The sequence below is a fragment of the Taeniopygia guttata genome, chromosome 3 (assembly GCF_048771995.1).
Source record: "Taeniopygia guttata chromosome 3, bTaeGut7.mat, whole genome shotgun sequence".
Taxonomy (NCBI): domain Eukaryota; kingdom Metazoa; phylum Chordata; class Aves; order Passeriformes; family Estrildidae; genus Taeniopygia; species Taeniopygia guttata.
Genome location: NC_133027.1, coordinates 97563298 through 97578797, shown reverse-complemented (window position 1 = coordinate 97578797; position 15500 = coordinate 97563298). Strand labels below are relative to the sequence as shown.

The 15500-nt window shown below is 48.1% G+C and overlaps 1 protein-coding gene across 3 annotated transcripts in view; it reads right to left on the bottom strand.

Moving 5' to 3' along the window:
- Positions 1-6858: 6858 nt before the first annotated feature.
- ACBD3 (acyl-CoA binding domain containing 3) overlaps positions 6859-15500 on the bottom strand; it is a 40169-nt gene continuing 31527 nt past the window's right edge. For all 3 annotated transcript variants that reach the window (XM_072927485.1, XM_072927486.1, XM_002197527.7), the window contains 5 exons: positions 14915-15073; positions 13313-13487; positions 10676-10868; positions 9746-10030; positions 6859-8912 (listed from right to left, as the gene is read on the bottom strand). In XM_072927485.1, the coding sequence (XP_072783586.1) occupies positions 8701-8912; positions 9746-10030; positions 10676-10868; positions 13313-13487; positions 14915-15073 (1024 nt within the window). In that variant the 3' untranslated portion in view covers positions 6859-8700. The remainder of the gene's footprint in view (positions 8913-9745; positions 10031-10675; positions 10869-13312; positions 13488-14914; positions 15074-15500) is intronic.

Below are 15500 nucleotides of genomic sequence, written 5' to 3'. Positions count from 1 at the left end.
TCTGCTGAATGTCCTCCCATTCAGGTGTTGGGAGAGTGGAGTGGGTTTGGGTGCAGGCTGAGGGCATCCCTTCTTCTTCTCATCCAGGATAAATGGCTTTATTCCCAAAAATAACAGGATGTGGGAGCTGCCAAAAATCCTGGTGTTTTCTGACAGCTTTGTCAGCAGCTATTCCTGGGTTCTCCTGTCCCCAAAGGGACAGCAATTTGCATGCTGGAAAGTGAATTTCTGCTACACAGAATGTGCCTGTGCAGGGAGGAGGACAATGGTCGTGCCTGCAGCTTGGTTTTGTGGTCTTTAATCCTGTAGTTCCCACTGTGGTAGGAGAGATGCTGATGCTGCTGGGACGAGGGCCAGCCCAGCCCCTCTGCCTCCAGCACCACAGAGGCCCCTGAGCTTGCAGGGCAAAAGGGATGGGATGGTCCTGTGGCAGAGGGGTCTCTGTGCCTTGGAAAAACCTGGGCGAGCTCTGCTCACTCCCCCAGCAGTGCCACAGACGTGCCAGTTCCCCCAGGGATTGCTCAGTTTGGGATTATTTTGGAGCTTCAAAGTCTTCAGCTGGATTTTTTTTTTACCCTAAACATTTATCCAGCACCTGCAGCCTTGACAGTTCTCTGGTTTAGGCCAGGAGCTGGGGAGACTCTTTGTGTCAGCCAAAAGAGCCCATGGGCAGATGAGCACCAGGCCCCCGCCTTTGCCAGGTGTTTCTCTGATTTATGATCATTTCTCATTTCTATGATCTGTGTGCCACACCTGGGAAAACCAAGGGATGTTACAGGGGAGTGGGGGTGGATAAACAACAACGCCAGGAGTGGAAATCTGCCAACCTCTCCCACCTACAGCTTCCCACAGACTCCCCGGGACCCCCATCCCTCCTGCCGTGCCTCTGCATCCCACGGGCGCCCATCCCCTGCCCCAGGGCGCCAGAGCACGGCAGGGATGGCCGGGACTCAGCTGCTGACCCCGGGCAAGCGCTACTCGGAGCCTGAAACGCAAATCCGAATTCTTTAACTCTAGCCCCATCTAATGGCCCGATCCCAGCAGGTCCCTGCGCAGTGCCGATGCTGGGGGGATGCAGATCCTGCCCGGGAGCTGGGGCTCCTCGCTGGCGGGGCACGGGCTGGGACAGAGCAGGGATGGGACAGAGCAGGGTTGGGACACACAGAGCTGCAGCCCATGGACACAGAACAGCTCATGGACACACACAGAACAGTCCATGGACACACAGAGCAGCAGCCCATGGAGACAAAACAGCTCATGGGCACACACAGAACAGCCCATGGACACAGAACAGTCCATGGACACACAGAGCTGCAGCCCATGGACACAGAACAGCTCATGGACACACAGAGCTGCAGCCCATGGACACAGAACAGCTCATGGACACACAGAGCAGCAGCCCATGGACACAAAACAGCTCATGGACACACACAGAACAGCTCATGGGCACACACAGAACAGCCCATGGACACAGAACAGCTCATGGACACACAGGGCAGCAGCCCATGGACGCAGAACAGCTCATGGACACACACAGAACAGTCCATGGACACACAGAGCAGCAGCCCATGGACACAGAACTGCTCATGGACACACAGAGCTGCAGCCCATGGACACAAAACAGTCCATGGACACACAGAGCTGCAGCCCATGGACACAAAACAGCTCATGGACACACAGAGCAGCAGCCCATGGACACAAAACTGTCCATGGAACACACACAGAACAGCCCATGGACACACAGAACAGCCCATGGACTCACTGGCCTGGAAACATCTCCTGGCTGCTGCGGGGACTGGGCATCGATGGACACCCAGCTCAGTTGGCTCCCTGCACTCTCCAGCAAGGAAAATCGGGAAAATTCCCAGCAAACCCATGGGGTGGCCCTGGGGGGTAGAGCTGGGACAGGCACTCTCTGCTCCTGGGCTGAGCCCTGTGTGCAACCCTGCTCTGATGTCCCAGGGGCAACAGAAAGTTCACCTGATGGGGATTTCAGCTGGATTTCAGCACTGTCTGTGGCTGAGGTAGGAAAGCCATGAGAGATCAGGCCTGTGGGGTGTGTTTTGCCAGGATGGCTCAGCCCAGCTGCTGCCTGGAGGAGGGGTCCTGCCTCTGCTCATGCCTTGCTGGCTGAAGCATCCCTCTGTCTTCTGCAGGGGTGCTGGCACTGTGCTGGCTGTGGGTGCTGCCTGGGGCTGGCCTGAGCCTCAGGAGGCTGATGCTGCTGCCTTTGGGGACAGTTTCATGGCAGCCAGGTCAGTAGCTGGTTTAGGGTGGTTTGGTTTTGGGTTTCTTTTTTAACTGCATTTACACACATCTTCAAATGTTGTTGTTGACTCAAACCCAACTCCCAGTGCCAGATGTGGCTGATCTTGTTTTCTGGAGCCAAATCGTGGTGTTGAGGTGAGCTAACAGCAGGCTGGAATGCCTGGATGCTCTGCTGTGCCCACCCAGGGTGGAGTGAGGTGGGCAAACCCTCTGTGCTGCCCTGGGGATGTTTTAGTCACATTATCCAGGTGTGTCAAGGCGTGCATCCACAGCCCTGGCTGTGTCACCCAGCCTGCCTGGGTGAGCTTGGCTGGGACTTTGAGCTGCCAGCAGCAGCCACAGCAGGGAAATGAGGAGGATGAAGGCCCAGCAGGACCCCAGATGCAGCTCCTTGCCATAAAAACAACTGTGGGGTTGAAGTCAGGATCAGGATTTTTCCAAGCCTGGATGAGACAAATGCTCCTGTGGTTGGGCAAAGAAGCTCCTTTGTACAACCAACACCACTCCAGGGCTGTGGGTATTTCCCTTCACCTCCCACTTCCTCCATGCATGAGGCTGTGCCCTGATCTGCTCCCTGCTCCCTGAGACCCTCCAGCTGCTTGAGTCTGAGTGGGGACGGTGATTTGGGGGCTTTTTGGGAGCCCTGGGGGCATGAGGGCGTTGAGAACAAGGTGGCATCAGAACATCAGGAATTGTCCCTTTGGCTCCAGAGCGTGCACCATGGTGGGAGCAAGCCCCAGCTCTCCCACAGCAAGGAGTTACACACTATCCCACAAAAGCACAGAAATGCAGGAAACCAACAGCTGGAGCCTCAGGATATTTCTTTTTTTCCACTGTTTCTAGTCTTTGCCCTTGCCTGGGCACCAGGGCAGGGGATTCTCCAGCAGCTGGAGCTGGACCAGGGGGTTGTGGCACGGCTGTGACCGGCCAGGCTGGCACCACCAGGCCAGCCAGCCCTGCTTGGGCTGCCCATGCCAGGGCCTCCCTGCTCCTCTGTGGTTTTCCTTTGCTTTGTGGCCACTGCAAGTTCCACCAGTGAGGCTGGAAGGGAAACCTGGTCCATCTCCCACTGGACTGGCTCCAGGGGAGCAGAAAGTGGCTCTTTGTGGGGTCCCTTTTGCTGTGAGGGGGACTCCCCCCAGCCCCTGTTTATCCAGCATGGGCTCGCTACCAAAGTCTACCTGTAAAAATTAGTTTTGGCACAAGAACCCCACAGAGAGCATTTGCCAGGGAAAAATATTGTCGGCAGGCTTTAGGAAAACAGGATTACTCATCCAGGGGAAAATCACCCAGCCAGGCTGAGCAACCTGCACAGACATACTCAGCACAGCTTTATCTCCAGCTGCAGATGGGCACCTGCAAAAGGACGCTGCTTCTCCTCAGCATGCCCCACCTTGGGCTGGTGAGGGCTTGTGGGTTACACTCCCCACTGAGGGACACCTCAGGTCAAAGGGGACATTTGTGGGGTGTAGCTGGCTGGGGCAGGGGGTGGTTTGTGTGCCAGGGCTGTGCTGGGATGCTCCTGTAGCTCTGCAGGGCAAAGCCCAGCCCTGGGGCACTGCCTGGGGGACGGCTGATTTTGCTTGCTGCCTTGTTCTTCCCATCACCAGACCTGCATGAAGCCACTTCCCCCTAGGCACGAAGCAATCCAAGCTTTTAGTCTTGCTTTTCTTTTCTTTTGAAAGTTGAAAACCTCTGTTCTCTTCAGGTCAGAGTCAAATTCAACAACCATTTAGCAAAACTCTGCTAGGCGTGATCTGGTTTGATTGGCCTGACACAGGTTGCAAATAACTTCCCAAAGTTTTGCACAGCCTGAGAGATGAAATTGGAGAACCACAACCCTCCAGAGCAAACTGCTGCAATGGGCAGGAGGACCTGGTGTGGCTTATATGAGGAAGGAGACCCCTTCATAATGTCCAACCAGACAGGTCTAGAAAGGACACCTGGGCCACAGCTGGGTCACAGCTGGGTCACAGCTGGGTCAGAGCTGACTGCTCAGTGGCACAGGAAGGGTCTGAAGGTCACAGCCACCCTGGTTTCATGAGCAGTCCCAGCCAGAGGGGCCCAGGCCCAGCCCGTGCCCAGCCCTGGGGCAGCAGAGGTTGTGCTGGGCTGCCCCTCAGACCCCACAGCAGAGCCTGTTCCCACATCCCCATACCTGTTCCCACATCCCCTAACCTGTTCCCAGGCTGCCCCAGGCATCCTGTGCCAGCCTTAATGGCTGTGCAGGTGTTTCACTAGTGCTGGTGGCAGAGGGCCCAGCATTTGTTCTGCTGGCTGAGCAGGGGCCGCTCTCCTGGCCATGGGCCACGCAGAGGGCAGGGGGAGAGCCTGAGCTCGAGCATTCCTGGGCAGACAAGGTGCCAGCAGCCCTGGATGTGCTTCCCCAGGACATTCCTGCCATGACAGAGGATGCAGCCACAGCAGGGAAGGAGCTGCAAGCAGGCCCGGAGGGGTGGAACAGCAGCTCAGACATCCCTGGGGAAAGGGAGTGGTGAACTGTCCAGACCAAGGGAATTTTTCCACTCAGAGCTGCTCCTCCACCAGGGGAGCACAGCCAAAGGGAATTTTTGCTCAAATGCACTGTGAGGGATAAAACATCAAAGCTCCTCTGAGCCTGAGCACAGAGCAGCTGGCAGGTCAGGTGAGACAGCACCCACCACCCAGCAGCTGTGTCCTTCAGACATGCACCAAAGCTGAAGTCCAGCACTGAGGAAAACACTAAATTCCAGAGAAGTGGAGGCTTGAAATAAGGAATTACTCCTCCAAATCTGACCACCTGCAAGCCATGCCACTGTTAACCCCTTGAACAAAAGGAGCAGGTTTCTCACCAGTGTCATGGTGGAGATGGCACAAAAATAACAAGGGTTGGGAGAATAATTTATTATAGAGAACCAGTATTACCTTGTTTTTCTCATTCCTTGCACATCTTATATTTTTAGGATACCAGATTATAACTTTGCAGATGTGCTATCTATATTGCATGGCCATATCTATATCTGCACTAGCCCAAGCAGTTCAATGTGTTTCTTTAAGTCAGTTTAATGTTTCAGTAAAACTTTTGATGTCCAAGGGGCAGGCCTCAGATGAGCAGTATTCAGGAAAAGATTTGGGATAGCATTTCATGCCTTGCTCAATCTTCCAGCACGTGGTGGTGGGTGTAGCTGTGGTGTGAGTTAACAAACTTTATTTTTTAAAGCAAAGGACCCAAAATCAGGTAGCTGACATTTGTAAGCTGCCCTCTGAACCCAGCTGTGGGTGCAAGCTGCTCACACCAGAGCCCAAGGCAGGGATGCTGCTGTCAGAGCATGGGACCAACATTAGCACAGGAACTTGCACACCTCCGTGGCAAATAAAGCAGTGACCCAGCCCTTAAATTTGTCCCTTTGACAGCAGAGCCCCCAGTCTGATGACCCTGCCCACTACAGTTACCTCAAAGGCTGCATCCAGCTGCTCTAAACCACAGCCTCTCACCTCTGAGTGACAAAGCCAAGGACAAGCAGAAAGTGCTAAAAGCCAAGGGGTGGCAAGGACAGCAAAGGGGATAAGCAAGGATAATTTCACAGAGCAGACAAGTGGTTTAATTAGGAAGTTGTTTTGAGCACACTGTTTATCCTTCTGGGATAGCAGAGCCAAGGAAGACCATGCCTTGCTGTCTCCCACCAAAGTGCCTCGAAGAACCTGTTCTAACAGATCTGTTTTTTCCCTGGGATTATTTAGCTTTTCTCAAAGGACCAGTGTATTGAGAACTGAGCTTTGTCAAGCTGTTGATGTTGTGTCACCTGAGTCACTGCCAGTGGCTCTGTTCATTCCACAAAGTGTTTATAGTAACTCTTGTGGAAGGGAGCTGCCCAAAGTGAGCTGTGAGAAGCACAGTGCTTCCTTTCCAGCTGGGGAAAGGAGAATTTATACATGCATGAGACAGGTAAAATAGGCTCAACTGGGGCAGGCTTGCTGCTGCAATTACTTTGATTTTCAAGGCACTTCTACATTTCATGTGAAATGAGCCTGTAGCATACCCAGACAATAGTACATTGAACTTCTCAGCATCTTGCTTCTCACAGCAGAGCACTTGTTTTGTCCTCTCTAAAGAGAATTCTGCCCCCCAGGTAAACTCTGGGACCAAACTAGGGCACATCCTGGCCTCAGCTCCAGGATAAGCTGCTTATCAGGAGCAGCTAAGCAGTAAAAAGTGACTGACACAAACCACAGCATAACTTGCCTTTTGCCTCTAGGTCCTTGCTTTTCTTCTTGTTCAGTCTAAACCATGCATGGCCCTGTCTCTTGCCCTCCAGGTGAGCGATTTCAGGACTCTCTTGGAGGGGAGAGCTTACAGGGTTTAGCTGCCCACATCCAACCCCTTCTGCTACCCACTCAAAACCCAAAGAGAGGATGCAGTTCAAGCTGGGCTCTTCCAGTACTGACAGATGCATGCAGAGAGCCAGTGACATTCCTGGGCAGAGCCTTGGACCACAGTGTGAGCGTGGTGCTGAACCTATGACCATGAGAGAGATGATGACAAGGTTATCTTAGCTCAAGAGCCGTACACAGCAATGCCAAGGTTTGCAAATTAATAAAAAGCCAACAGCATTACAGATAAATGTATTTTAATTAGGATTAAATACTATCTCAAGGTATCTTGAAATCGCACTTTTACTGTACTATCAACAGCCAGAGGCAATAAAAAAAAGTCTGGAAATGTAGAAGTTCTAGCATCCAACACATGACAGTAAGTGCTGCCATTTAAAGCGACAAACACCGCTCCCAACAGATATTCTTAGAGGAAGAAGTTGTAACATTTTTGTATGGACAAAAAAAGAAAAGGAGTTTGAAGACCAAAAGAAATATATTAGTGCCTGCCTTTTTAAAAGGGAGTTTTTTTGTTATTTTTCTTTTTTTTACATTAAATACAGTTTTCTTTAAAAGCAAGGTACTTACTAAATTCATGGTTTATATACTGTATGTACACAAGAGCAGAACATTGTACAGTGTTTTTGGATAAAGCAGCACTAACTAGCTGTGAGCTGGTACGGTGTTGCTGACCCAAAAAGCAAGATGACAAGTTAAGCACTCTAGGAGAAGTATCTCCATGGTTGGTATGAGAAAAGTAAAGTATCATGTATGTACAAAGTGACCGTTCACACAAACCCCGCCAACTCAGCATCGTGGAACTGCACATGCTGCAGCTATCAATGGAAGCCTGACTGCAGGAGCTGCTCTGAGACCCAAAGCAACCATTTCCTTTCAGTATCAAGGTGCATCACCCATGCAGAGAGCACTTGCACAAGTCATTATTGCAACACTCACCCCTGGGCTCCGGGGGAGTGGATTCTTACTGCAGCCTCAAGCCAAGGAACACCTGCAGCACTTTTCGCTTTACAAAATACAAAATGCCCCAACCAAACTATATGAAACTGAGATGAAAGCTACGTTAAATATCTGCATGTGCACCTGGCCTTTCTGCCCACAGTTACAAATTAAAGCAGAAAGTTTGCACCCCACTATCACCAGTTCAGACTAAAATGGAGTGGCAGTGATTTCCATCATTAGTGCAACATTAACTCCTGTACTCTACTAAAGTGACTGACTGCTCTCCAGGCACAACATGCGTATTCAGGTCTTACAAAACTGGTTTCAAGTTTGTAGCCTTGCAGTTTTTTAGTCTACCCCATTAAAAACCCCATTAAACTCAGGAGTAGTCTGTGTCCTGTTCGAAGTCAATTGCATCAAGATATGACTTTTATTCTAGGATTACCAGTGGGGCAGAGATTAAGGTTCTTCTTGTTACACATACTTTTAAACTTCATTCCACTTATGCCTTCAGAAGAGGTTATTTGCTGTACTTTCAGGATGTTGTTCATCCTTGTCTTATACATTACACCAGCTTAAGGAACTAAATGTTTCTTCTTTGATGAGGACAGAAGTGAGACAACTTGTTTCTAAACTGCATAAACTTAAAGTTTCAAGTTTTAATGGTGTAAAAAATCTGACATTCAATTACAGTTAGGAGAAACTTGCTACACAGCAAACTGCATCCAAATCTACCAGTAACTGATGGGACCTTTAAATTAACCATCAACAAGTTATTCAAGGCATCCAGACCTGGAAACATCAGATCAGCCAGCCAGTGAGCCAGCAACTCCCTCCCCCTTTTTCACGAGGCTTTAACAAGTGCAATGGATGTGACCTCAGCATGGGAGCCAATGACTCCAATCCCCAAAAAGGTTAGGGAGATCCTGTGTTAAGCCCAATGCAATATGCATTAGTGTCATGGAGCAGGAAGATCCCAGTGTCTACTTGTTAAAAGTTCACACAAACCATACAGATACAGACAGGATGAAACACAGACTCAAAAGGATCCATTATGCTTGAAGAAAATTCCAAATAAAATGACATCTTCTGCACAGCCCAGCCTCAGACACAGCCACACCTTTATCTAGTATAATAAACTCTGTAATAAACTGTTTTTGACCTCCATAGAGAGTAGGAGTTGTCAAATTTAAGAAGATAAACTCCTCTCCCTGGGTACTGGTGGCTGCCAGCATACACTTCTTCGTGACAGTCTCGTCTGTACACAGGCACTATTTCATCTAGCTGAGGCTTGTTGGCATTCTTTTTGGCTTTTTCTTCACTGCTAGTATTTTCTGCAAGGGAAAAAAAGAGGTGTCAGTGAACATGGGTGGATGCTTTATGAAAGAAAAACTAATCTCTAGGGGACAAGGCCCTCTTTGTTAGTTTAGGAATGAGAGGAGCTGCAGGGATTCATACCAAGGCTGGGGCTGAAGCACTCATAAGCAGGAGGAACAGCAAGCATGCTCACTTTATCATGATTTTAACAGCTTGATATTAAATCCCAGCACACCCATCTCCCCAGCACAGCCAGGTCAGTTTGTGGAGATGCTAAACTCTAGTTGTCAGTACAACAATCACCCACCACTGATGTGCCATACTGACTAGCACAGATTACTTGGTAGTAATTCCCAAAAAGCCACTGCCTCCTAGGTCAGGGCAGCTCCTTTCAAGCAAATCACATGCTCATTTCAAAACATTTTTGTGTTGCTATGCTAGTCTCCTCCACAGGCAAAAGCTGTGACCTGTGTCTCAGCCACTAGCAGGAATTGCTCTCTGAGGCTGTTTTGCTGCAGCCTCAAGGAAACTTGCTCCCCAGAAACATCTCTTGAACAGGACAGGATTGTCCCCAAGGTTTCAGAGTGCAGAGGCACTGTGCTCTGTTACAGCACGGGTTTCAGTTTACTGAGTAGCTGACTTAGGAAAAGGATTTCCCCAGCCTCAGCTGCTTTAACCTGTGACCCAGGGAGGGGACTGAAGTTACTTGCAGAACTGCAGTTGCTGTTCAAAATTGAAAACATGCCTCCAGCCAGATGGAAGCCAGAGAAAGCAGGAAATTGCACAAGATCAGCAGTAGGGGTTTCCTTCACAGCAAACCCTGACAGTTTACCTGCATTAGCCTGCTTACCTTCCTCTTCCTCCTCATCATCACTGGACTCGCTGACATGCACACTGACTGCAGTATTAGGGGAGTCTGTCCATTCAAAATACACCCCAAAACCAATGTCATAATTGTCTGTAGCAAACTCCCAAAAGAGGTAAGACCCCTCTTCATGAGTTGGGACTCTGACTGTAACCACTTCTCCTCGGCCCACTGTGATCACAGAGTCTGCATCCTGACGGATTTTTTCCTTGAAGTCTTTGATCTGGGGTCGTGTCCACATGGATGGAGCAGCAATCACTGGGACAGAATCTGGAGACAGGGGAGGAAATACTCCAGTTAGGCTCTGTTTCAGTTATTTATGCTGCATACTTAAGTGTGTGCCTGAGGAGTACTTGAGGGCCCCAAGCATTAAAGTTGCTTCCAGGTAATTTTTTTTAACAGAAGAAGCAAGTTACAACTCTAAAAAGATGTATGAACCAGTGAAAATTTAGTTATAACACTACTAAATGCTACCAGTTCACCCATCCAGCACATTTAAACCAGCAGTGCTTATGCAGAAAAGCCTCAGAAGGCAAATGTACTGCTACAGCTGACAGGTTTGTATTGCACAGAACCCTTCACTGGAAGGATCTTTAAACAGCTCTGACCCAGTTCAAATAAAACTGAGCATATTTCTGCCCAGAACAGCTTTGTGCTAGAGCTTCCTTCAAATCTGGAGTGACAAGAGGTTCTGGATCCCATCAACTTTGCAATTTTGCAACTTTGAAATACTCCTCCTTCCCTCCCCTCCCAAAGCTGACCTTTGATCTGCAGTATTATTCTCTCATGCGAACCTATCTTTTCCATAGGCAGATGAAGCCAAACACAGAACCACAGTAACCCTACTTAAGACACCTGAATCCTAAGAAAGATTTTTGCTATTTATTTTTAATTAAGGAATTCAGCTAGTCCCACCTTTTGGTCCATTCTCCAGTGCTTCTTCCAAAACCTCTGGATCCAACTCTTTTTCAGGGCTGTCTGCATGTGCACTGGCCTGCCCATTAATGGATGGGGTGTCCCCTGGGGCAGGGGTGTTCACCTTCGATGCAGTAGTTAGGGGTGTCCCTGTCGCTGCCACCACTGCATCCTGCTGCTTCTGTAAGGCTGCCTAAAACAACAGGAATTTAAGTCAAGTACAACCAAACTCCCCCAAAATGCCAGCTTTACATCTTCCAGAAAAAGGTATACAGGCAAATTAAAGAAAAAAACCTCCCCCTTCACCCTACAAGGGGGCTTGACCCAAAAGACCAGAAGCAGCACACATTAACCAGTTACATCTACTCAGTCCCAAGGGATGTGAAGTCACTTGGTTCTAGGCTGGTGGATACAATCTGAACAAAAAAATGTTCAACTTTCTAATTAATTACAGTACACACACAACTCTTGCACTGAACTATGGAAGTTTGTCATTCCTATAACGTTTCTATCAAAGTTGGAAGTTTGACTTGTTGCTGGTTTGTTGTTTTTTGTTGTTTTGTTATTTTTTTTTTCCTGGCTGGAAGGGTTCCATCCAGCCTGAGCTCATCCAGGTCTAAAAAGAGCTGACTATTGAAGGTCTGTTAGCTACTTGCCAATTTATGAGTTAAACAGAGAACTCTCTTGAGCAGCCTCCCTGTCCCTTGTTATCAGCCCAGAGAGACAACACAGGCTTTTTTGTTGGGACAGGGAAAAGATATAAGTGACGGTGCCACTTTAAAGGATAACCCAGTAATTACAAGATTTTGATGAGCAAATAGAATATAGGTATCCTGCAGGAATATGAAGACAATATAGAAAAAATATCAGTTAAGATTTCAAATTTAAGCAATTGCACAGATGCTGTCCAGATTTCACTATCTACTGCAGCAGTTTTGTGCACTGAAAGGTGGTGCGAACTTTTTCTACATAACTATTGCACACAGCCTTTCCAAGATTAATTGCATCAGAAGCTGATCTGCAAGCAGAACAGCACTTTCTAACAGCACTAACAGATCCCAGTGCACCTGGACTCACAGGCATCCAAATAAAGAATTCCTCAGAAGTGTTACAGAAGCTACATGAGGAAAGGCCAAAGAGTAATTATAACAGGGGAGAAAGTCTCTGCCTTTCCTACACCACCTCAGCTCCATCCAATTGTGGTTTGGCTTAGAAGGGAGCTATAAAGATCATCTAGCCCCACACCCCTGCCATGGTAATAGACACCTTCCACTAGACCAGAATGCTCAAAGCTCCATCAGACCTGTCCATGAACACTTCCTAGGATGGGCTTCCACAGTTTCTCTGGGCAATCTGTGTCAATGCCTGAGCACCCTCACTGTAAAAAAAAAGTCTTCCTTATATTCACTCTAGACCTACACTCTTGCAGATGAAAACTTCTGCCCCTTGTCCTGTCACTAGAGGCCTGGTAAAAAGGTCTTTCTTTGTGTTTCTTTACAACCCCCCTCACTGAAAGGCTGCACAGCCCCAGCTCCCTCAGCCTCTCTTTATAGCAGAGGTGCTTCAGCCCTCTGAGCATGTTCGTGGCTCCTCTGGACTTGCTCCAACAGGCCCACATCCTTCTTTTGCTGGGGACCCCAGAGCTGGATGCAGCACTGCAGCTGGGGCATCACAAGAGCAGAGCAGAGGGGCAGAATTATCCCTCACCCTCAGCCTTCCAGCCACACTTGTTTTCCTGCATCCCAGGATACAAAAGACTTTCTGAGCTCTAAAAGTCCACTGCCAGCTTATACCCAGTGCTTCACTCAGCAGTCCAGCTCTGCAGGACAGCTCTCAACCCATTCACCCCCAATACTCTACTGATACTGGGGAGTGCCCTGACTTGACCCACTGCAGGGGCCTTGTTGAACTTCATGAGGCTCACATGGCTCTCTTTATTGGATATTTTTACTGAGGGCACAAGCCTCCACAAAATACAAATGACTAAACAGGAAATCAGTTACTGAATTTTAGGTCTTTAGCTCAAGAACAGACCTCAGGCTGGCAGTTACAGCCTGTCCTCCCACCCAAATCACGAGCAGCTTATTGAAGGCAAGCGACTTCATTGGCTGCTAGTACGTGATGAAGCCAGGCAATAGGTGCAGAAGGAGAGAGAAGTCAGCAGTGCTCAGGCTGGCAGGGAAAAGCAACCTCCACCCCAGCAGTGATGCTACAGTGCTGCATAGGCATGCTCAGCTAGAAACACAGGGCTGACCACAGCCTGCTGCTCTGCACTGATCTTCAGGAGAGTTACCTGAAGAGGTCTGTTCATGCTCAGATGCACTGGTGTGTCATTAAATTACACACACACATCACCATCACTGCAGCACAGCGGCTCACATTTCATCTTTAATAATAATACTGAACCAAGTCATTAGTAAAGAATGCTTAGTGTTTTCTTAATTAACAGCTGCTTCAGAAAACTACTCCAAAAGATGAAACAAATAAAGGGGCTTTGGTGTTTGAATCTGAAGCAGCATTAGTCACTAGCTGGGTAGAACTCCCTGTGGCAATTATCCTTCCAAGGAGATAACAGCAGACACGTTCATACGTCCCAGTGACAGGCTGGGACACGAGGCCCAGGCTGCCCAGCCATACCTGCTGCTGTGCGAGCTGGACCTGGTAGAGCTGCTGCATGTACTGCTGGTAGTGCTGCTCCTGGAGCTGGCGGATGAGGATCTGCTGCTGCTCGTAGTTGCCGGGATACTGCTGGGCCGCGTACTGCTGGAACTGCACGGCCGTCTGCGAGTTCAGCGCTGCCATGATCTGCTGCCTGCACAGCACGGGGAGCACAGCACGGCCTCACCAACAGCTCAGGCACCGGGCAAGCCCTGCCTTAGCTGCCTTGCAGGCCACTTACAGCACTTAATTCCATTCTGCAAAACCCAATTAAAATACATCTACGTAACGGACCAGAACCCAGAGCTAACGCAGACGTGGGTTTTGCCTGAAAATACACTGAGACCGTAAAGAAGGGAGCAATGTTTTCTATCCATTGTTTGGAAACATCAAATGTTAAAACAACAAGAGCTCTTACGTAATTCCTGATCTGATAAAGAGGCAGTGCTACACAAAACCCACGACTGAATTTCTCAAACAAGCAAAGGAAAAAACCCACATATGCCTTTTTCTGAAACCATCCTTCTATAAATATTGGTAGGAACAAACCTGCTGTGGCACAGCACACCAATGCCTTGTGGTGAATCAAAGGAAAACATACTACATAACTATCTTAGTTGTCCTGGTCAGTATGCAAACAAATACAAAAAACATGACTGACAGTGGCCTAATTCAGGAATTTAAAAAAAAAAAAAAAAAAAAAAAAAAAAAAAAAAGCTGCCAGATGGGGCATCTGCATCTCCAGTAAACTCAGCTGCTGAAACTTCAGGAGGAACACATGGGTTACATATACACAGGCTGTTTTTCTCCTCTCTCCAAAGAACTAACAGAAATCCTATGGCTAAATGACAAGATAGATCAAGGGCCTATCTCATGTTGTGTCCATCAGTGACCAGTTATCAGTGTTTCAGAAGAAGGAAGAAGTATTGCACAATTGCAAGAAAAATTCTTTCCTTCTCACTCTTCTTCCACCCCCAAAACTCACATTCTAAAGCATCAGTACTAGACTGGTCTAATATCCCAAAGAGCAGGATTTACTGCTTTTCAGCAAACTATGACCAGTTTAGATACACTTGGTGTCCACATTCCTTTTCTGTCTAAACTCTTTATCTCTGTAACCTGCTATGACCACTTAATACACAACTCCCATTCAAGTGAAAAAAACCCTCAACTTCAAGGCATACCACACTTCTTGTTACTTAGCAGTGTGCAACACTTTTTATTGTATATATAAATTCATGTCTGTCTCTTACACTTCTCTGGCTCTCGCCATGTTAAACAAGCAGCAAAACTTGTGGTTTAATTATTTGCTCCCTTCTCAAAACCACTACATAGCGAGCACAGGATCTACTTCAGAGACACCCCCTGCAAAGACATTTCTCTGGTGGAAAATAGTTGCTGACTGATGCGGAACAGCTTTACTATTCTCTTAAATATTACATGTGCAAAGCCAGATCTGTGTTTTCAGCATCCGGATGTGATGGGAACAATAAATTATAATTAGAACTGCATATTCCAAGTATAGAATTGTCTCAAATGCAAGGCAGTTATTTTCTCTTAAGTGTTGTTTCCACTACTCACTTCTGCTGTTCCATCCGAAGTCGCTCCTCCTCTATTCTCCTCCTCTCCTCTTCTTCCCTTCTCAGTCTTTCTTCTTCTTCTCGCCTACGTTTTTCTTCTTCCTTCTGTAACCGCTCCCGCTCCTCCTCCTCACGCCGCCTTCGCTCTTCCTCTTCTCTTCTGCAACATCCACTCAGTAAGCCATTTCAGCATTCCTACAATCCTAGGATCAGTTATTTTCAACATGCTGTAACCTGCCTTTTGCCTGCCCAGTGAGGTTTTTTGTCCGGTACCATCTCCTCACACTAAAACTGGCCTGGAGAAGTGGCTTACTGGACACACAAAAAAATCGGATTACTGCAGAGTTTTACTGCACTCAGCAGCATGACAAGGGTAAATTCTGTGTTACAATTTGATATTCATGCTAACCTGTTACTATGCCACCTGTATAGCAGAAAAAATTGCCTGGAAGCTTTAAGCACATCTTCCAAGCTTTCACACGTGTTCAATAATGATGTGGATACTATGGTTTAATAATCACACCTAGAAGCAATAACAAGGCAGCCTTTGTCAAGCTGCTAACTCATATTAGAAGAGAAGGTTCAAA